We start from the raw sequence: 23,614 nt of genomic DNA on the forward strand, positions 1-23,614 counted from the left end.
TGGCAGTTTTCACCTATCACTCTGTGTACTTAAGGAATTACATCTTTTTATTTTTGCATGTCTGGCAATATATCAAGTATATATAAACCCAATAAATCTTTCTAGGCAAGTAATCTATCACTAAGCTACATACTCAATTACTCAAATATTTCTAAAATGTTAATAACTATAAAAGAGTAGAATCGAATCTCTTCTACTCTGAAATACATCAAAGGAGGAGAGTGTGCATACAATCCTTTCCTTTGGCACAAAGTTATCTGTGATAGTACCTAGAATTCACATAGAAGAAATTAGTGGTCATAGAAAATGTTTTAACTAAAGTTATAAATTTAATAGTCATCTCTGAAAAAGAATGTGTATAGAGTAAGATAAAAAGGATGAAGACAGAGTGGAATAGATACGTTAGCCCAAATAGATAAATTTAATATGTAAATTTATATTTAAATTAAATGTTTTAAAAGAAACGTGGTTTACTCTTCCAATAGAAAAATTAAAATATAAGCAGATTATAAAATATAAGCAGATTATAAAATAATAATTAAAGTAATTAATGAAAATTTTATTTTACTAAAAAGTTTTCTTGCACTTTCTAGTTTAAAATAGTATGCATATTGTGTTTTCACAAAACCCCTTGCAGTTGGTATTATTTTCCCTATTATATAGTTAGGGCAACTGAAACTCCATGATATTAAAGGATTTATCTAAGATCACTCAACATTTTCATTTCTTGAGATCTTGTTATTATATTCAAGGCACAATAATAGCATTATAAATTTCAGTTTAATTTCAAATTAATTTCATATAAACTGTTTTGATACTGTTTGTATGAGAAAGGCATTGTGTTGACCATTTATAAAATTAAACAACTGGCCCGGCGTGGTGGTGCACGCTTGTAATCCCCATGCTTCGGGCTGAGACAAGAGGATCACGCTGGTTTGAAGCCAGCCTCAGGTGGCTTAAGAGACCCTGTTTCCAAATAAAATATGAAATAGGTCTGGGAGTGTAGCCTGGAGGTAGAAGGCCCCTGGGTTATATCCCCAGTACCACCAAAAAAAAAAAAAATTAAACAACTGGAGCTTGCGTGGAACTATTTATATGCGATCGTACAGTTCCCTATGACAGAGTGCTTAAATCCACATTTCCTAATTCTAGTCTTGTTCTCTTTCCACACTCTTTTGAAGATTTTACAATGCAAGAATTAACACCGTGCTCAGAAGTTTTAAAGTCACTTAAAGAATCTTTTATATCCTGGTTTCTTCTTTTCAGAGACATTAGTAATATTGAAGGAAATCTCAATAAAAATAATCATGTTCTAATTGGAAGAAATTAATGTCTGATGGATTGTAGAAACATTAAGTAAACATTAATAATATAAAACTGTAACCATTTTTTAATTTGACAGGCTCAAAATAAATTAAAATTTGATACACTGTGGTAAAGCATAATCTATAATTTCTCATTCTCTGGTAATTGTTTGATACAGCCTTAAGTGTAATCCTCAAATTCTAGAATTCAGTGAAAATATTTTAAGACAAGCAGTGTTTGTTGTAAAGCATATTTAAACATTTCAATCATATAATAATAATAATAACGATACACTGGAGAAGGATATCTATGAACCTCCAGAATATGAAAATGATTCCTTCAAAATTAGAACCATTTACACAAAATATAAATAAGCATCCATAGGAAAGGCACTTGTTTTCTACTACCATTAAATATGGATTTGTTCAATTGTGGTCGTACCCTAATACTTAGATGTAGCCCCAGGTTTCAGAAAGAGAAAAGCTTAACCAGTCAAAAACAATTGGAACAACTGAGCTCACACTCAGGCTCATTGGCAACAGGTTTTCATGAACCATTATAACTACCCTTGCTTTTTACTATGCACATACATATCTACATACTAGTCATTTATTTATATGAATTTGCAGTCTTCATGAGAATAATTTTAATCCTACATTGACTTTTCCATAAAAGCAGCAGATTCCAGAACACCAATATATCATTTCAACACTGCTATATATAGCTGCGCTGTTTATGCAATGCATAAATGTGTGTGTCGAGGAAAACTGGGGGCTGAGATGAAACCTGTCCTCCCTGCCAAGATGTTTGCTCCAGCCTGGAGCTGCATTCATCCCCATGGATGGTCTCTTGAAGCTCTCTGCCTCCCAGGGAAGCTTCTTTTTCTTAGTTCTCACAAAAGAGAGATAGGCTAATTCTGTAATTCTGGAATCTTATCACTTGTCCAATCTCTCCCTCTCTGTATCTTCAAGGAATATAAAGTAATGTATATCCTCAAGGAAAATAAGCTTGTTTAAATGTTACTCAAGATAAAATAAGTGTGAAAGTATATCATTAAAAGAAAGTCATGTGGTACCTTCTAAAGATACACACACAGAACACTGGAGTTTTGATTCAAGAATAGGATTCTTATCTTCCACATGAATGTGGAGTTTTTAGAATGCAGCACGGTCTTTAAGAAGTCTAAACTGTAGGACTTTGTCTCTGCCAACAGGTTGTAAAATCCTCAAAAATGTCCAGTTTTTCTTTTTACTGTGTATTTCATAGTGTACCTAAGTTCCTCTGGAAAAAATTTTAAATAAAAGGGTTGGACTAAATCAGTGATTTGCTGGAAAAGGGGAACAATGATCCCTTTCTTCTACCCAGTTTCCAACTGAAAAGGTACTCTATTTTCACCTGTCTTATATTGTTTTATATAATTAATTATATTATTGTTAGTGGGACTTTTTGAATAAAGTATTCAACTTAAATATATATATATATAATATATATATTATATATCCTCAAATATCCTCAAAACCAAACATATACACATATATATGTATAGATAGTGATATATATACATATAATTATATTTTTTCCTTGGGTAATTGGGTAGTCTCTGCTGCCTATTTAATGGTAATAGTCAAGAGCTAATAAGATTGACTTTGAAACCATTTCATATATTCTTTTTTTTTTGCAGTACTAGGGATGTAAACCATAGGCATTCTACCTCCAGGCAACACCCCCAGTCCTATTTTTTAATTCTTTATTTTGAAACAGGGTCTCACTAAGTTGGAGAGGTCCTCCCTAAGTAGCTGAGGATGTCCGTGAACATGTAATCCTCCTGTTTCAACCTCCCAAGTACTGGTATTATGAGCATGTGCTACCATGCCTGGCTTCATATATTCTTTATAGTTTCAACATAATAATATAAACACATATGCAAATATTTAAACATACACATTTTATATAGTATCTTATAAAATATGTACAAATATTTAATTTTTAATTTTTAATGTCAACAATAAGGTAATAGTGTGACAGTGATTAGTAATAACATATAATTAGCAGAAAGTCCCCTCCCATCTGATGTGAACATTTGCAATTTGACCTTGCCAGATCTGGATTCATATGATAGCTCTGTCACTTACTAGCTGAGTGACTTAATCTTTAAGCCTCTCTTTCCTCATCCATAAACTAGGGCTTTTACAAGGATTAAAAAAAAGATGACATAGAAAAATTCAGCCTGGTGCCAGATACAGAGTAAGCATTTATTAAATGGTAAGATTATTCTCTCGTCTCTATTTTCACTTGTCAGCATCCAAAACAAGAATGTACAGTGTGTAATTTGACAGAGTCCCTACAAACTTGTAAAATTACTTTTAAATCACTCCTTGCAGAGTCATTCATCAGTTTTTCCATCAGCAATGCCTTACGTGGACACCGTGGTGGGTATTGTGCTGGTGATGGAGCATATGCTGCCAGATCAGATGCAGTTTTACCTTTCATGAGCTAAGGCCTAGAAGTGAAAGCTGGCGCAAATATCATTGCTTAACACAGTAAAGTATAAGAACTATAAAAAAGAAGTTCACTCAGATCAGGTGAGGGGTAGTGAAGGAGAAGGGAATTCCTTGGAGGAGAAGGAAACTCTTCAGAAGACGAAGAATAAAGTTTGAATTATCTTGAGGATAAAATGAGAATCAGCCAGGCAACTGAAATACGAAGGCATTTTCCAAGTAAGAGGACATGCTACCTGGAATTGGCTACATCATTTGATCTGACTGGAGTAAATACATCGGTGGAGATGTAGCAGAAGTCAAAATTGCAAAAGTGATCATGATGAGCCACAGAGAAGGTTAGATGACTTTCTACTGATTTTAACAAGCTATAGACAAATTTCAAATGAGTTAGGAGAAAAGGAGGATGTAAGAACTTAATATTTTCTTTCATAAAATCCCTGAAAGGATTTTATTTTTTATTTTTGTTGGTGCATTATAACTATACATCATGGTAAGATACTAAGTAACACATCCATATATGTACACTACATCTCTTGGTGTATTTCCCTCCTGCCTCATCCCTTCCAGTACATGCTAATAATGCCATTGGTAGTGATATCTTCAGATACAACAAACCTAACATTGTTTGGTTTGTTGCCTACTGAAAATATATATATAAATTTTTTTTGGTGGTACTGGGGTTCCTGGAAGCCCTTCTACCTCCGGGCTACACTCCCAGACCTATTTTTACATTTTATATTTGGAAACAGGGTCTCCTAAGCCAGCACGCGTGGCTGGCTTCAAACCTGCGCGATCCTCCTGTCTCTGCCTCCCAAGCGCGGGGATTACAAGCGTGCGCCACCACGCCTGGCTACTGAAAATATTTTTAAAGAATTGATTGAAAAGAAGTAAAATCCTAGATTCAATCCGATCTCACATCTCTCACAGGAGAATCATCACCAATACCTATAGGTCTAAGTTCAAAATGAAGCCAGACGCTGAAAACTTCTCCCCACCTCCACTGCCACCATGCTTGTCTAAGCCACCATCACCTCTCATAAGGTTACTGAATGGCCTAAGTGCCCTCCCACTCCACTCCAAGTCCACTATTCACTCCACAACACCTATAATAGTGCACTAAATAAATAATCTGATGTCAATCTTTTGCTTAAAACCTCAAATACTTTCTGTCTCACTTGATAAGGATAAAACCCCTTGCATTTAGAGCGCTAAGTGATCATCACCCTAATGGCTCCCCACTTCCTAGCTTCCTGACTTGTCCTCTCTGCTACCCCTTCACCTACTGATTCTACTCCAGGTGCTGTTCCTCAGTTTTATTGAGATCCTGGCTCCAGGCTCCCAAACTGCTATCTCCTCTGCACAGATCATTCCTCTTGTTCTTCAGAGCTAGCTCGTTGCCTCTTTCTAGTCTTTACTTTACCTTCGAAGCAAAGTCTTTCCTAGCCACGCCAACATTTCAGCACCGCATACACACTCCTCTACCCACCTCCTGCTTTATCCCTGATTTTACCTATTCATTTTACTCCTTTCTGTCTTCTGCCTCTGTCACTATGGCTGGGTCTTAGACCATCCGGGATGCTGCATAATATAATGGCACAGTCTAGGTGACTTAGAAACAACAAAAACTTATTTCTCACAGTTCTAGACTTCTAGAGACTCGGAAGTCCAATACCGCATTATTGATAGATTCAATGTCTGGCGAGGGTCACTGATGGTCATCTTCTCACTGTCACCTCATATGGCCCTGGGGTGCAAGATCTCCCAAGGATGCTTTTTTTTTTTTTCGCTACTGGGGATGGAACCCAGGGGCATTCTACCTCTGAGCTAAATCTTCAGCCCCATTTTTTTAATGCTTTATTTTGAAACAGGATCTCACTGAGTTGCAAAGGGCCTCACTAAGTAGCTGAGGCTGGATGTTTTTAATAAGAACATCAATCCCATTCATGAGACCTCTGGCCTCATGATATAATCACCTCTCAAGGATTCCACCTGCTAATACCACTATCTTTGACATTGGGATTTCAGGATGTGAGTCTTGAGAAGACATACACATTCAGACCATTTCTGCTAGTATGTTTTTCTCTTTCTGCTCATTGTATACCCAGGGCCTAAGCATTGCCAAAATATTATAGGAACTCACCAAATGTCTCTTGAATCAAATAAAAGATTAGTTATGGAAACAAGGAGAACAATACAGAGGCATTTCAAGTATTATGAATAAAATTATTATTGTCACAGCTGGAGTTTAGAAATAGAAAAAAAAAGATTTTGGCAATAGAACAAGAATTGTTTGATGACCTGTTGAATGTGGGAAATGACCAAGAAAACAGGTGCTGCTAATAATTATTGGATCTTTATCATCGAGTACCAGGTAGACCTTAGTGACATTTACTAATGTTAGAAATAATGGAGGTAGGATAAATGCAGGTTGGGGGAAAGATACCAACTTCAGTTTTGAACTGTTAATTTAAGGTGGTTGTAAAGCACCCATAAGATATTCAGTAAATAATTAGAAATGATGGTGTGGCACAGAAAGAGAGAGAGAGAGAGAGAGAGAGAGAGAGAGAGAGAGAGAGAGAGAGAGTGTTATGAGCTGAAGATGTTTTTTAAGAAATACCTATGGAGTGCTTGCTAAAACCATGACACAAGATGAGATCATTGAGGAAGACTGCATAGCAGAGAGGACTGAGGACCAAATCTTTGTTAATAGTATATCTTAAATCTTATTTACAGGAAAAAAAAACTTTTAAAATTTCATATAAACACTATGTGTATCTAAATTTATAATTACCCTGTAACTGATTTCCTCTCTTCTTCCAGATGATGAAAATGTGTTGCTAAATTGCACTATTAATCCACAAGTATAACTGCATACCTATACATAGGGATGACTATGTAACAATAGCAGAGATTAATATTCTTATGTAAATATACCATATTTAGATGTACTTTCAAATTAAATCAATAACTATTTTATTACATACTTACTATGTATAAGACTGAGTTCTAGAAATTTAAAAAGCACTCAATGGATCTTGGTTTCCTTTGCTTCTCCTAAGTGAGATCAGGAGAGGCCAGAGGTGCAAAGGTTTCCTATCCCCAGTCGTATTGTGGCTACTTAATGAGGAAGCCTATGTGAGAAAGTTCATGTTCTTTGATTCAACATGACCTAGTTTGCATTTCTAGCTCTATCACTTCATGAATAATCATGAGTTATTTTCTACATTCTGTGCCACACTTTCCCTACTGTCAAATGGAGTCACAATAGAGACATTACAAGGCTACTGTGAAGACTGGCATTTTACATGTACAATGCCTGACAAAGAGCCTTTCACAATGAAAGTGTATAAAGATAAGTTTCAACAGTCATGCCATTTTTCCAAGCCAGTAAATGTGGCAGAGAACTAGTTAAACATGTTAAACCTGAATATTTGTTTCTCCATCTTAATGCAAGCACTAATATATATATATATATATATATATATATATATATATATATATATATATATAATCACTGGTCAGGACTCTGCCTCAAAAGCAAACTATTTTCTTGCCAAAATGGAATATTTATTTCCACTGCACTATCAGTCAAAATTCTAACAATTGAATTTTCAGACATATTTTCTATAATAAATTACCAAGTAAATATTCTACACTTAAGCTGGGTGTGGTGGCACATGCTTGTAATCACAGAACTGGGGAGGCTGAGACAGGAGAATCACGTGTTCTGGGCCAGCCTCGGGAACTTAAGGAGGCTCTCTGCAATTTAGGGAAACCCGGTTTCAAAGTAAAAGAATAAAATAGAGCTCAGGGTACAGCTCACAGGTAGAAAGGCCCTGGGTTTCATTTTCAATCACACACACGTGCGCACACGCATGCACACACACACACACACACACACACACACACACACACTATTTTGCACAATCTAGCTTGTGTTAACATAGGCTTTAGAATCAGTTCAACTATGAGTTGCTCTGTCAACAAGACAGCAGGTATTTCTTCAGCCTTTCTACGAGATGGAACAATTGATTCTTATGTAATTACGGCTTGTGAGATTAAAGTAATTTGTGCTCCACGCCCTTTGTTTATTGAGTCATATGTCTCATGGTGCTTTTCAATCACTGACTAAGTTTGAGATGTTTTCAGTGAACAGGAAGAAAAGTTGGCTCTAAAGTTGTTCCCATGGGAGGATCATCCAAGCTAAAGCATATGCTGACTCTAGCCTTTGCTTTTTGTTTCGGGGAGTTTTATTTTGGGGGATTGAACCCAGGGACATTCTATTTCAAAGTTACACCCCCCAGCCTCATTTTATATTTTTATTTTGAAACAGGGTATCACTAAGGGTTACTGAGGGTCTCTTCAGATTGCTGAGGCTGGCCTCAAACCTGTGATCTTCTTGACTCAGCCTTCCAAGTACTGGGATTATAGGCATGTGCTACCACACCTAGCTATTTTTAAGGGGTTTTGACTTCCTACTTAATCTTTGTTTTTCAGTATTAAAATCCTTTTCATTTCATATCAGATTTTATTTCTGTAAATGCAATCAACCCTTAATTATTCCAAGGAGGATTGATCAATTGGAAATTATTAGTCTTTTGGCTTTTCTTTGACTCTGATTCTGCCACTACTCAGGAACCACTAATATTTACTGAATTCATAAATCCCAGGCTTTGTGCTTTGAGAGCATATGTAATAAGCCCAAGAGGCAACAAATTAATCAACTGAGGCTCAAAATCTTATAAAATGTCAAAATGCCAGTTTTCTCCCAAATGTTGTACTCTGGATCAGTGGCAGTAAAAAATCAATTTATGCCAGTATATCAAAATGATTAAATAAGACCAATATAGTAAAAAGACATCAAATAAACATATTATTCATCTCTTTTTTATTATTTTAGGTTATTTTCTTCCTAGCTTATGTATTTTTACTAAATGATTATGTTTGGTTGGGGTTAATTTTTATAATTTTTTAATGTGTTTATTTAGTAGAACTGAAAGTTAGTAAATCTATTTTCACCTCCAGTAATCTTCTGGTCTCAGTGCCACAGCATATAACATGCAGGCGGTATACTGCAAAAATCCAAAATATACGTTTTATAGTTCTTTGGGTTGAGTAGAATCCAAACAAAAAGAGTTACCCTGTTGTAAAGCCTAATGTCTGGGCACCACTAACCTTAGAACTTTCCCAAATTGCTGGCAAAAAAAATGAAAGAAAATCAGAATAGAATCTGGCTGAGTGTAACTACTACCAAACTTTGTTAAGGCTTATAAATTTGAAACAGATCCAGGAATTATGTGCAACAAATATTTATAAATATCAAATGGCTGTTTTTACAGAACATATATACAGGGCCTTCTCCAGAGAAACACTAGCATGAACATCTCTCTCTCTCTGCTCTCAGGGCACTCAGCCTAGCGAACAGCCTGTCATACTAGATAATTACTTTATAATTCCTAACGTAAGCTCATTTAATCTTTAAAACAGCCTTTTGAGGTAGGTGTTAATACCAGTGTGGTGTTATATATGAGGAGGGTGGGTAACACCAAAATCTGTGTGCATGTTTATTTGTATGAATTTAAACCTCACTAAGATGTCTAGTTCCAACACACCAAAAAGTTTTTTTTAAGTCCCAAATAAATGAAAAAGAGAATTTGAATTCACAGCCAGCTCACACCAGGTCATACTGGTAACCTCCCCAGTATGAGTTTGAGACTATCTGTAGTGGAGAAGGAAAGGCAGTGAGTAAGATTTGACTAATATATGACTAATATGAGATACCATACAAGTATAAATACCTTGATTTACCCCACCATTGATGCACTGAGGAGAAAAAATAATAAACACGCACGTCCTCTGGTGTTGGAGCATTTCTAATCCATTTCAGGTGCTTGCTGTTCTCCTGGGTACCAGCCATTTGGCTCTGGCCACGTGTCATTTTAATACTATGGAACAAATCACAGTGAGGAATGCTGCTGTTCTGACTCCCCAGCTTCCACTCTTATTCCTTTCCCCTCTCCCACTTTTCTTGTAATCCAATCAAAATCCAAAATGATCTCTTCGGTACACTCTGGGGATGGTGCTCTGGAAAGGCAAGTTGCTAAAGCAGTATCCAGTCATGCTCTTAGAACAGGTTTTGCCAGTAAAAGAGAATGATTATTCTTGAGAACTTCGTCAGTTGGTTAAAAAAAAAGAGTAATTCCAAACCATAGATTATATTTCCTCTTCATTCAAACTACTAGTCAGTAGTTTTGTGCAAGAGAGCAACAACAACCCCTTGAAAGGAAAAACAATAAGGAGAGTTTGGTTCAGTTCAGGTTTAACTTCCAGGATTCTAGTTTAGTTAAAGCCATGTGCAAACAAAGAGGCTGAGAAAGAAGGTCATGAAACTGCCGGGCGTGGTGGCGCATGTAGTCTCAGCATTTGGGAGGTGGAGACCGGAGGGTTGCGGTTCATGGACAGCCTCAGCTACTTAATGAGGCCCTTTGCAACTCAGTGAGACCCTGTTTCAAAAATAAAAACACTAAGCCAGGCGTGGTGGCGCACGCTTGTACATAATCCCCGTGCTTGGGAGGCCAAGACAGGAGGATCGCGCAGGTTCGAAGTCAGCCGCGCTGGCTTAAGAGACCCTGTTTCCAAATTTAAAAAATATAAAAATAGGTCTGGGAGTGTAGCCTGGAGGTAGAAGGGCTTCCAGGAAGCCCAGTAGCACAATAAATAAATAAATGCATACATACATACATACATACATACATACATACATACATACTAAAAAATAGGGCTGCCTGTAGCTCAGAGGTACAATGCCCCTGTGTTCTATCTCCGGTACTACCAAAAAAAAAAAAAAAAAAAAAAAGAAGAAGAAGAAGAAGAAGAAGAAGAAGAAGAAGAAGAAGAAGAAGAAGAAGAAGAAGAAGAAGAAGCTCATGAAACTGAAATGACGGATTTTTAAGGGAAATTAATGACTTTCTTTACTTTTCCTCCTAAGACCAGCACGGCTGTCATCAAACTCAAGGTTCCTGAATCCATGGGTTGTGCTTTTCATCACCATAGCAACAGTGGGGATCCTGGCACTGATCACAGGTCTACTAATTCATTTCTTAGCTTTTAGTAAGTATCATTTTACTACTCTAAAGAGTAAATAATTAAATATGCTTTCAAATTAAATATTTCTCTTCTTCCTTTGATTATTACTTCTACTTCTTAATATAGGGTAATTTTACTTGGAATTCTTCCCTAAATATACATTGATATTTATATTAACTCAATATCATTTTATCTCTTCAAGTTTTTTGGTCTTCTTTCATATTGAAAGAATACATTTATTATATCAAACATGGTTACTCAGGCAAGAGCCAATCTAGATTTAAAAAAAGATTCTCTTGATATATTTCTAATGTTAAAGCTTGGTAATTTGGGGTTTTGCTAATATCATAATTGCTTTCTTCATTTAATAAACTGATAAAATCATAAAAGTGAAATATTGCAAAGAGCCTTGAGTTTCACCACCTGGACTTTGAATGTACCTAAGTATTTGTTAATTTGTACTCTGTCTCCTGAAATCAGTCTTACAAGCAGAAAAGTTAGGTTGATCAGTAGATAAATATGCAGTTGAGAAGTAGAAAGGGATAATGCCAGACTTTTAAGAAGACTATATACTTTTATTATTTGTTTCTTTTTTAAATTTTAATCAACAATAAAATTAGCTGAACATAGTGGTAGGCATCTGTAATTCCAGTAGTTGGAAGGCTGAGAATAGAGTTGGAGGTTCCAAGCCAGTCTTAACAATTTAGCAAGGCCCCCAGCAACTAAGTGAGACTTTGTTTCAAAATAAAAAAGTAAGATAAAATAGGGCTGAGGTTATAGCTAGCAGTAGAATGCCTCTAGGTTCAATTCCCAGTCCACATACACAAAAATAACTAGAAAACATGGAGAATGCTGGGCGTGGTGGCTTGTGCTTGTAATCTAGTGCTTAGGAGGCTGAGACAGGAGGATCTCACAGGTTTGAAGCCAGCCTCAGCTACTTTGGGAGACCCTGTTTCCAAATAAAGTATAAAAATAGGTCTGGGAATATAGCTCAGAGGTAGAAAACCCCCTGGATTCCACCCCCAGTACCACAAGAAAGAAAGAAAGAAAGAAAGAAAGAAAGAAAGAAAGAAAGAAAGAAAGAAAGAAAGAAAGAAAGAAAGAAAGAAAGAGGGAGGGAAGAAGGAAGGAAAAGAAAATATGGGTAAGTAAATATAAGGAATACATATACTTTACTCATTCACAAACAAATCTTAAAATCTTTATAAATATTCATTGTGATACTTTAATATGTAAAATGTATCAAACTTTACTAGATATTATGTTATAATCTTTTTCCACTTAAAAATACACTTAATATTATTTTTATTTTAGATATAATTATGATAAATCACTTAAATCCAACCAGATTGGTATGTCAAGTACAGAGAGAGAGAAGGTAATTGATGATGTATCCTAATGTTAACAGGCAAAAATCCTTAACTACTGAAAGGTTGAAAAACGCCCAACCAAAGCATGAATGTTGGAGAATATAAGTAATGAGAAATAATTGGTTCACCCCATCAAATATAAAATTCATGGCCAAATTTTTTTTACTACATTTTAATACTAAATCATTTGGAGTTAACTATCCCTGAGATGAATTTACTCTTAATGACATTGTATTGTAATGCTTGAACACAAAGAGGAGGTTCTTAGGTGAATCCTATTCAAATCATATCCCAGTCTCCACTTATGGCCCCCAAATTACTTTATACTACAGAAAGACGATGCTTCCCCTAGAATCATCAGCTCTTTCCTCAGAAAAATATATTTCTCTGCATAAGTTATACATATGAGTGATAAAAAAAAAGCAGGGCCTTTTTTCCTGAGATAAGAATAATGCTGAATTTCAGTTTTATCTTTTTTGCCAGTTTCTTTGGCTTTTGCTGGTTTGTTCTTGGTACTAGAGATTGAACCCAAGGGCATTCTACTGAGCTATATTCTTGAACCTGTGACCCTCCTGCGTCAGTCTTCTGAGTAACTGAAATTATAGGTGTGTGCCACTGTGCCAAGCTTTTGCCAATCTTTAAAAAAATAAAAGAAAAATAATTTTGTTATAGTTACATTTATGTTAACTATAGAATTTTTATTTCTATCTTTTAAGGAAGCGATTTTCAGTTGTGTAATATAACTTGTATAATATAATCCTGAATAAAATTACTTGAATCTTTATGTGCAAATGATTATGCCTTTTCTTTCTTTTCCAGATCGAAAAGGCTGCTTTTACCATAGCAGCTTTCAAATACTAAATGTTGAATATACTGATCAGCTAAGTTCACCAGCTACACAGGAATACAGGAATTTGAGTGAAAGAATTGAATCTATGGTATGTGACATTTTTCTCCTTTCCACTGTAAAATTAATATAATAAACTTAGTTTTTAAGATATATTTTCAATTGCTAGTTGCTGTGCATATTTTCCTCCTTGAGTGGTAAAAGATGTGTTTTTCGATGATACCTGTGGGACTGAATCATGAGAATCTCTGACATATTTTCCCCAAAGATAAGCTTCAAGAAAAAACAAGTTAGAGTAAAAAATACAAAGCAAACCATGGCTTTCACTTGAAAATGCCACCAGCTTCCTGACAGTTCTCACAAGTTACCCTCAACATTCATGTATTTATGTGAGCAAGGAATAGAGAGATCATGGGAAGTAATATATATCATTTGAATGTTAAATGAGATCAAAATGAAGAGCTGAATCAGAATTATTTGGGAAGGGAATATAGATCATAAAGCAGAGGAAAAACCAGGACTGGTAGCCCATGCTTGTAATTCCAGCATTTGGGAGGCTGAAACAGGAGGATTACAGTTCATGGACAGCCTCAGGTACTACTTAGTAAGGCTCTTTGCAACTCAGTGAGACCCTGTTTCAAAATAAAGAAGAAAAATAGGGCTGGAAGTGTAAATTGGAGGTAGAATGACCCTGGTTTCCATCCCCAGTACCACAAAAAAAAAAGAAAAGAAAAGAAGAAAAAAGGAAAGAAAAAAGAAAAAAAGCAGAGGTACAGTTAACACTTGGGAACATAAGTTTGGTTTTTAGAAGTCGTAGCCTCTTGTTCCCTCAATAAACATCAACCCTGTTACATGTGGTGGGCACACAAAAATGGAGTAGATATGAACCCTGTCCTTGTGGAACTTAGTCTAATATGGAAGATTAAACAAGTTGGTACATAGCAAATATGTGGCAAGAGAACAGCAGATAGGAGTTTGTCTTAAGGGGACAAGAAAATAGGGCTAATTATATCCAATCATGGAGACCAGGGGTGGTCTTATAAAAAATGACTTTTCACAAACAGTATTATACCTCATTATTCTTAAATCTTTCTCAAAAATTGTTCTGTAAAATACATTATGGTATATGTATATTCCTTTTATCAAAATGAAACTCTCAGTATTATCACATACATAATATACAATATGTAAAAATTTAGGGCATTCAGAAAATGTTAAAAAGAAAATAATACACACAAAATTTTTTTTGCGGGTCTGGGGATGGAACCCAAGGGCATTCGACCTCCGAACTACACCCCCTGCCCTATTTCTTTTTATTATTTACTTTTGAAACAGGGTCTCACTAAGTTGCAGAGGGCTTCACTAAGTAGCTGAGGCTGTCTGCAAACTGCAATCCTCCAGTCTCAGCCTCCTGAATGCTGGGATTACAAGCATGCGCCACCATGCCAGGCTCATAATTAACATTTTGATGTTACAGATATCTTCCTATACAAACTGCTTTTCAAAAAATAGAAAGGAAAGGAAGAAATTTAGCTTTAATACTTCTCAACAAATGGATTGATTCTGGCAACCCTGTTTGGGTTTATGTCCGTCGTATATGTGACAATATAGGTGTGACAATATGCTAAGGAAGAGGGTAGCAATAGCACAGTGGACTGCTTAAGCTTCAGGACACACTACCTCCTCACAGAAAATTTCAATGATGGACAATTTATAACTGAATTGAAAGATTATATTATGTAATTCTAAAAGTAAACTAAACCTTCCAAAATCAATTAAAGGGACTGAGAAGAATCCTGTAAAACAAAAACAAATTTTAAAAATTCACAATTTGAAGAAAATCCTAATATGTAAGCACAATAATGAGGAAGTAAATGAACAGAAAGGTAATATTAAAAGGATATCTCTCCTAGTCCCATGTATAGCCATATTACCAAATAAAGTAATAATAGTCAGTGGCATGGTTCTTCAAAGATATTTAATACATAGTATACTTTCCCCCCACACAATTCTTAAAATTATTTTCTTCAAGGTATAAGTGTGAGAAAATAATTGCTCTTGAAATAAAATTTATGCTATGGAGAGAAAACTGAAAATATGTTTGCAATGTACTCATCATTAAGTAAAAGGGTATGTTTTGGTTTGACTGAAAAATGATGCAAAGCATGTATGGAAATATCATGTATGGAAGTTTCAGACATTCACATGTAAAAATCAGAGAGAAAAATGTGGATTTTGAACACATTTTTTAAAAACAACATCTAAAACACAACGCTTTTTACTTACAAGGATAACTAGTTGACATCAAAGAAAATGGAAAACACCTTGCTTAATTTCATCAAAACCTTTGCATGGTGGGTGAGATTGACAACGTAATGTCAGAATTTATTAAATTCCGCCATGATAAACGTCCTGCAAATAGACCTATATAATTATGTGGAAACAATTTTAGCACTTAAAACTAAATATTGAAAATAAACTTAGAACGAGACTTTTGAATCATTTTATCAAACTGCCTCAAAAATAACAAATTATATCCAGTAATATTACAACACTAAAATATATTTTAAAATAGAATTAAAAGTTAAGGGTTTCTTTTATAAAAGCCTTTAGATTTTCTAATATTATAAATGTTTCATGTATATTTCTAGTAGTATAGTAATGTTACATGCATCTAATTATAAATTTGTACTATGTATAATGTTCTATGTATACTACGTTTGGGCTATTCATGTATAAAATGGTTTCCCCCCTAACACTGCATAATAAAAAAAATTTGGAGCAAAGCATAGCAATATATCATATTACTACATATTTTATTTTATTTTTTTCTTAAAAATTCAGTTTTCTAGACTTTCTGATTATATTAAGTATAAAGTTACAATTAGGTAAAAAGTTATGTCAGAAACATTCTTTTATTTAGCTTATAAATAATATAAAACTACAAATATCAAGTAATAAGGCACTGAAGGAGGTGACTTACCTGATACATCCACAGGCAGCTACTAATATATTTTCTCTCCAAAAATGGAAAATATGTGAGAATTACAGGCATTCTATGTGTAATGTTTCCCATTTATGGAACCCAATATAATAACAAATTTAATGATGTTCACTTTGATCGAATTTATTCAAACAAATCATAATTCACCAGTACTTGCCAATCATAAACATTTCTGAGGTTGAAGATTCTAGATTATACAACAATACAAAAATAATATTCTCACTCTCAATCAGAAAGAAATATATGCCAGGCGTGGTGGTGCAAGCTTGTAGTCCCAGTATTTGGTAGCCTGAGATAGGAGGACCACGGGTTTGCCGCCAGCCTCAGCTACTTAGTGAGGCCATCTATAACTTAGTGAGACCCTGTTTCAAAATAAATAATAAAAATAGAATTGGGGTGTATCTTGGAGATAGAATATCCCTGGGTTCAATTTCTAATACTGCAAAAAAAGGAAGAAAAATATACAGTAGTACTTTTTTACATTTTTTACTTGTTTTTGATTAATGTAAAAGGAGCCAATAGTTGAGGTCACAATAATCAAATGAGATGAAAGTAAATTTATTTGAGCAGGTTAATAATTTTGGAAGGAGGGAAAACACCAGAAGACTGAGTGTAAAGCTCACTAAAAGTAGATGCATGGTCTCTGTGAGCTTCAGTAGTCAACCATGCACAGATAAGTCATTTTAGCACACTTTTGACTACACTCCTCTTTACAGATGGAGAAAATGAAAGAAAAATGTTTACACAGTTTATTGAAGTTATCATTATCTTTCTGAATATGTAACTGGAATATGGACTTATCAATGACAGCTATGATTAATTCTATATTACATAGATATTTTTGCTTTTTCTTAACTCTTGCTAGTGTTTCTTAATTTTTTAATAGTAACATTAATTATCTTAATAAAATTGATAGTTTCATTTTGCTTAAAAATAGTCAAGGCCTTTCTGAAGAAAAAATGAATTTTTTCAAACAACTGCTTGGTCTGATATCAATCAACTCATAGGAATGGATTTGAAAAAGTAGGATGTATTTGGGTATAATAGAGACTGCATAAAGTATAATCTAAGGAGAGTAGACTGCAAATCCTGGCTAAATGTGATACTCAATATGCCACTCAATTCCCCATCTTTATCTTTTCATGTTCACATCCACCAGAGTGCAACCTCACACCACAAGTTAAAGTAAGCCATTTTTTGTTATGAAACCACAATACGTCTGACTCAACATTACAGGAGAACTGTGCCAGTCACAGAAATGCTCCTTTATAGACTGTGAAGCTAAACTTTGTACCCCAATACAACTATCACTGCTAGTATTAAGCAATGTCTAGGGGAAATGATTATAATTAGATCAAGAAATTACCAACAAATGCTGGTGCTTAGGCATGAATAAGAAACAGCAAGGAAAAGACTGCCTTTTGCTTTTTTTCCCCCTTCTCTGAAAACTTTCCTTTGCTACTCATTTTAATCTGTTCTAATCTGATTTTATCCATTTGACAAAGAGCTTTGAGGGATCACACATTATAAGTTGTATGAGAGTACTTCCCTTGTAATGATTTGGCTCTTTCCCCAAACCCCTGACTGACAGCCACCAAGTCATATAACAAGCTCTCATGGAGTAAAACATCTGATGTAATTGGAATGAATTCTAGTAAAAACCATTTTGTCCACTGTCATCTGAGCTTTACAGAAGGATAGATACATCAAAAGGTTACACAACCTGCCTAAATTAATCCCATGCTTCCTGCTAAGGAGGTACATGGAACTCAACTGAAAAATAAGGCCTCATGAAATCCTACATGGAAAGGATGGGAGAAAGTAAAGGAAGAAATGTAACTACAGGAAAAAACATTCCTTTCTTTCAACAGATTACTAGAGCATTCCAACAGTCAAATCTAAGAAATCAGTTCCTCAGAGCTCATGTCGTCAAACTGAGGTGAGTGAAACTAAGTATAAGCATAGATGCAATTTAGCACTTTTTTTTGTTCACAGCATGAACGATAAATTACTTGTTTATGTAATTTGCTGTAATAATATGAAAATAGAATCCTGAGCAGCTTAAAAGACAATGACAAAAATGTCATGTATGACTTATTTAGCTACTATTGTACATAACTATATTGCTTTAATTCCTAATGGGAGAAGAAAGAAAAGGTACAGGGAAAGTTAGGGTGAAGAAAGTACAGTAGCAGGACCATCCTCCTGTATGAGTCCAGTTGATATCCTTCACAATACAATCTGTGTAAACAGTACCTTGTGGAGGTGCTCAATGTTTGGGCCCTAGGTTTACTCATCCAAGATTGGGGCACCATAACCAACATCAGAAGTGGCTTTTTTTTTATCTCATCTACCTGGAATGCTATAATAAAAGGATACTGTGGTCAAATCCATGACATGTCTCTCATAGACTAATAATAGGAGGAGGAGTATGTGTGTGATAGTTACTTGACATTCCTGCCTTAGTTAAATATGTACCTTTACATGTGATGTGATTAAATATACCATCCCAACTAAAACCGTCACCCTGGCTAATGTCCCACAAATGCCTTAAATGCCCACATTGCTCAATCTTTCAAATAATATACAAAAGTTCTTTGGCAGGGAGAGAAATCATGCTGATTTTTTTCCCTCAAGTACAACCTTAGAAAGTAAGCACTCAATTCTGGTCAAATCAAGTTTGTTGATGATTTAAAGCAGTGGAGTCTATAGGAAGCGTATTTTCCACAGTGTATTCAGTCAGTTCAGTGCACAGTCCCTTTCATACTTTGCTATGAAAACTTCTGTTCTAGCTAGTAGTGCTCAACAGTTTACGCCCTCAAAACTTGGAGGACTAAATGAGTGACCATCATTTTCTTTTCCTTTGTTCACTTCCCATTTGTTACTAAATCCACTGCAATCTGGCTACTGACCACACCACTAAGTACAAACCCTTGCCAAATTCACCCAAGACATCCAAACCACAGAAACCAAGGGAACCATATTAGTACTCCTCTCGGACCTCCCAAAAGTATCTGACACCGTTGGCCTGTCCTGGAAATAATATCATCCCTTGGTTGTATGACTATATACAGCTTCAAGTCTCCTCTTACCTCTCTAGCTACTCCTCCATTCTCTTTGTTAGGTCTTGCTCCTTCTCTGTATAGTCCTCAAATATTGTTGAACACCAGGCTGTGCTGTGAGCCAGGCATCTCCCCAGTTCACATTCTTTCTTTTAAGTTACTTCATCACTTATTTGCTGATTAGCCTTAAAGTTATATTTCAGAGCCAATTGTCTTTATCTCTAGTATGGATATACAAAGCTGTCCTTGACATCGTCATATACAACTTAAGTTTAACCTTAAGTTTAACTTGAGTTTAACCTTGCATACAACTTAAGTTTAACCAGAACCTATCATCTCTCCCTTACCAATTATGTTACTCTACTAGTGTTGTTTCTCAATCAACGGCATCATCATCAACTTAGTGCCTAAGAAGAAAATCCACACGTTATCTTTAATTATTCTCTCTCTCTCTCTCTCTCTCTCTCTCTCTCTCTCTCTCTCTCTCTCTCTCTCTCTCTCTCTCTCTCTCTCTCTCTCTCTCTCTCTCTCTCTCTCCCCCTCTTGCCCACATTTAATCACCTCATCCTAACAATTCTGTTTCCTAAATATCTCCCAGATCTGTAAATTTTCTTCAAACACGCTTTCATCATCCATATCACTCTTGGACTATGAACTGCTTTCACAGTTTATTTCTCCACTCAACATTGGATATGTATTAATGGTTTTCATTTTTATATTCTAAATAATCTTATAATAAATATTCTTTATATATGCACATATGAAAACATTTATCAAGAATATATACTTAAAAGTACAATTTCTACATCCTGATGTTTGAGTATCTTCAACCTTACTAATTGATAATATGCTCTCAAGTGACTAAATATTTACACTTCAACCAGCAATATATAAGGTAGACTACTATTGCTCCATATCCTCACTAATATTTGATATAGTCAGGCTTTAATTCTTATGAGTTGAATGGGTGAAAAATTATATTCTTTAATTTTACTTTTATAGTGGCAAATCATAGGCCCTAGAGTCGAACTTTTTTTTTTTTTTTGGTGGTACTGGGGTTCCTGGAAGCCCTTCTACCTTCGTTCTACACTCCCAGACCTATTTTTACATTTTTTTATTTGGAAACAGGGTCTCCTAAGCCAGCACGCGTGGCTGGCTTCGAACCTGAGCGATCCTCCTGTCTCTGCCTCCCAAACGCGGAGATTGCAAGCATGCGCCACCACGCCCAGCTAGAGTCAAACTTCTTAAGCTCAAATCCCAGTGAAAATTCTCATTAGCTCTGTGATCACTGGCAAATTACATAACATCTCTGTGTGTCTGGTAATATTCACATTCCTTATTTGTGGTGTTATTGGTTATTCTCACCTTCATATAAGTTCAGCTTTGCATTTATTTATTTATTTATTTATTTATTTATTTATTTTGCAGTACTGGGAATTGAACCCCGGGGCATTCTACCTCTGAACTACACCTCCAGCCCTATATTTTATTCTTTATTTTGAAACAGGTCTCTCTCAGTTGCAAAAAGCCTCACTAAGTAGCTGAGGCTGCCCATTAACCGTGATCCTCCTGTCTCAGCCTCCTAAATGCTGGGATTACAAGCATGTATCACCAGGTCCAGCTCCAGCTTTGCATTTTAATAAAATGTAGAATATCTTATCTAGAATTTTTTATTGTTTTATGTAGAAAGAGATTTTTCATTACTGAGATGTAAATGTTGCTAGACATGGAAGTCACAATTAATTGTTCAGTGTCCCCTTCTCCATCCAAACTGCAAGATCTATGAGAATAGCAATTGTGAATCTTGGTCACAGTTAATTAATGAAACCTAGAAAAGAAACTTAGAATACAAAAAACACAAGAAGAATAGAAACTTAGAGCAAAGTACAAGAATATCCTTATTTAATACCTAGAAATAATATAAACTCATCACTGGCAATGGAGATGAGAAGAGAGGCATATGAAGGCACCAAGCCAAATTGTCTAATATGCTTTTTCAGAAAAGCAGATAGCCAACATCAGGTGGAGGAAATGGCTTATGTGATAATTAACATGGAAAGAGAGTGAATTTCTCTAGGCTTTTTGAAATTGGAAAGCTTTAATGAAGTTACCAAGGCACATTGTTAGGGAGACAGTAATCGAGCTAATTGAAATGGAATATAAAATCTTAACATATGACAACAAAAGTTAAAAGTTGCTGTTTTAGACAAATGAAGAGGTCTAGGTATGAGATGAGAAAAAATAACATAAGCTTCTAACTGAAATAAATTTGAAATCTCATAACATTATAAGTTTGTTTAAGGAGATGAGAGGCTTTTTCAGATTGCTGAAGTCTAATAATAGCTAATACTTACACTGTACTTACTACATGGAATGTACTTTTTCTAAAATTTTGCATATATTAATTCATATAATATTAATAGCAAGCTATTTTATATGTGAGGAGATTTAGAGAAAGCTTAAGAAACTTAAATAACCTTCCTAAACTCACACAGTTAAAGGCTGCGGCGTTCTGATTTCAAAGCTAGCTATACTGAGTGGTGAATACAGGCTATTGTGCGTTGAAATCACATTTGGGGGACATCATTGTGATACATCAGTAGATATGTAAACACATAATGTGTTCTTACGTAAATTCTGCAAGTAAAATAAAAAAACCTATAATCAACATAAACATTAGGAAATTTCATAATTGCTCATTATTTCTAAATATATCTTTGTGATTTACAGGCAAGGTGAGAGTGGTGTAATAGCAGATGTTGTCATGAAATTTCGATTCACTAGAAATAACAATGGAGAATCAATGAAAGCAAGAGTTCAGGAAATTTTACAACAAATGCTGAATAACTCTGGAAACTTGGAAATAAACACTTCATCTGAGATAACAGGTAAGGAACATTTCTTGTGTATGAATTTGTTTAATATACACCTCAAATTTACTAATTCAAATTCATATCTTAAATATATGAGAGACTGGCTGACTTTCTTTGAGATTAAACTTTATGAAAATAACATATTAAAAAGCTACATATAGTATGTAGTTAATATAAAACATTCTAACATTTTTTACATTTTACTGGTTATTTTATATTAAAAGACACTTTTTTACATGAAATAATTTCAACATGGAAAAGATCTAATTCCTAGTGTCTGCATGAAGGCAATATATTTTAATTTATTACTATATGTCTTTTTCCATTTTGTTTTGAATCCTGTATATAATAAAACAAAGTGAAAAGATATGCAATAGGTATGCAAACTCAATAGGTATGAAAATTCACGTGCTGAAAGTGGATGTTCTGATAACTAATTTTAGAAGTCTGAATCTAAAAAGACTTGGTTTCAGTGTTCTCCTTTATAAAATGGGAGTGATATAATTATTTTCCTAATGTCTCAGGTCTAAGTGAATAAAATTTGAAAATACATCTTTTAAAAATACATTTTTATTTTTGATTGATGCAAAGTAATTGCACCTGTGTATGGATGTAGTGACGTTTCAATACATGTACATAATATGCCATGATTCGATCAAGGTAACCGATATATCAGTCACCTCAGATATAATAATATTTCTTTGTGTTGGAACATTTAAAATTCTTTGTGTTGAGACATTTAAAATACCCCTATTTTGAAATATTCAATTACTTGTTGTCCATGATGGTTATCCAACAGTGCTATAGAACATTAGAAGCTATTCCTTTATGAGATTTTAATATTTAAAAGACTCTATAAATATTCAAGGTTAAAATAACTCCAACTTTCATAGTTATACATATTGTTTTAAAGCAACTTAATATATTTTTAAATTACATATATATGCTCTCAAAAGTTCTCCATGTGAGGTATGTAAATACTGTGTAATGAAAATTTTTCAATGTTTCAAACAAAAAAGCTTTACAGCATATATTAAATTTTCATCCATTAAAGACACAGTATTTTCCTACACTCACTAGCATAGTGGAATTCCAGGCCCAAAGGACAAACACTTATCCTCCAGGTTACCATTTGAAGAATTTCTCATTTCACTGCCGTTGGCATCTGCATTAGTTTTCTGTTAGAGCATATAGGAAACTATGTTCTTGTTATTGGTAAAGGGGCTTACGTTGACATCCAGACTTGAAAGGATTTCCTGTGTTATTTCAGATTTGTTTGTTTTTGAAGGATTGGGTATGGAGCGATGGTGTGTGTGAGGGGATTTTCTAACATTGACATTGATTCCATGAGTTTTTTTGTTTTTGTTTTTGTTTTTTTTTTTTGATACTGGGGATTGAACCCAGAGGCATTCTACCTCCAAGCTACATCCCCAGACCTATGTTTTATTCTTTATTAGAAACAGGGTCTTACGGAGTTACAGAGGGCCTCACTAAGTAGCTAAGGATGGCCACGAACCTGTGATCTTTTCTCAGCTTCCCAAGTACAGGGATTACAAGCACAGTGAG

At 34.8% G+C, this 23,614-nt stretch overlaps 1 protein-coding gene across 1 annotated transcript in view; it reads left to right on the forward strand.

The window, feature by feature from the left end:
* Positions 1-23,614, forward strand: part of LOC308264104 (transmembrane protease serine 11D-like) — a gene marked incomplete at both ends in the record, with an annotated part of 78,952 nt that overhangs the window by 36,302 nt on the left and 19,036 nt on the right. The window contains 4 exons of the mRNA XM_080697235.1: positions 10,795-10,916; positions 13,082-13,200; positions 17,985-18,052; positions 21,906-22,063. Of these exons, the coding sequence (XP_080553361.1) occupies positions 10,795-10,916; positions 13,082-13,200; positions 17,985-18,052; positions 21,906-22,063 (467 nt within the window). The remainder of the gene's footprint in view (positions 1-10,794; positions 10,917-13,081; positions 13,201-17,984; positions 18,053-21,905; positions 22,064-23,614) is intronic.

This window comes from Muscardinus avellanarius (genome assembly GCF_963383645.1).
Source record: "Muscardinus avellanarius genome assembly, chromosome: 6".
Lineage (NCBI taxonomy): Eukaryota > Metazoa > Chordata > Mammalia > Rodentia > Gliridae > Muscardinus > Muscardinus avellanarius.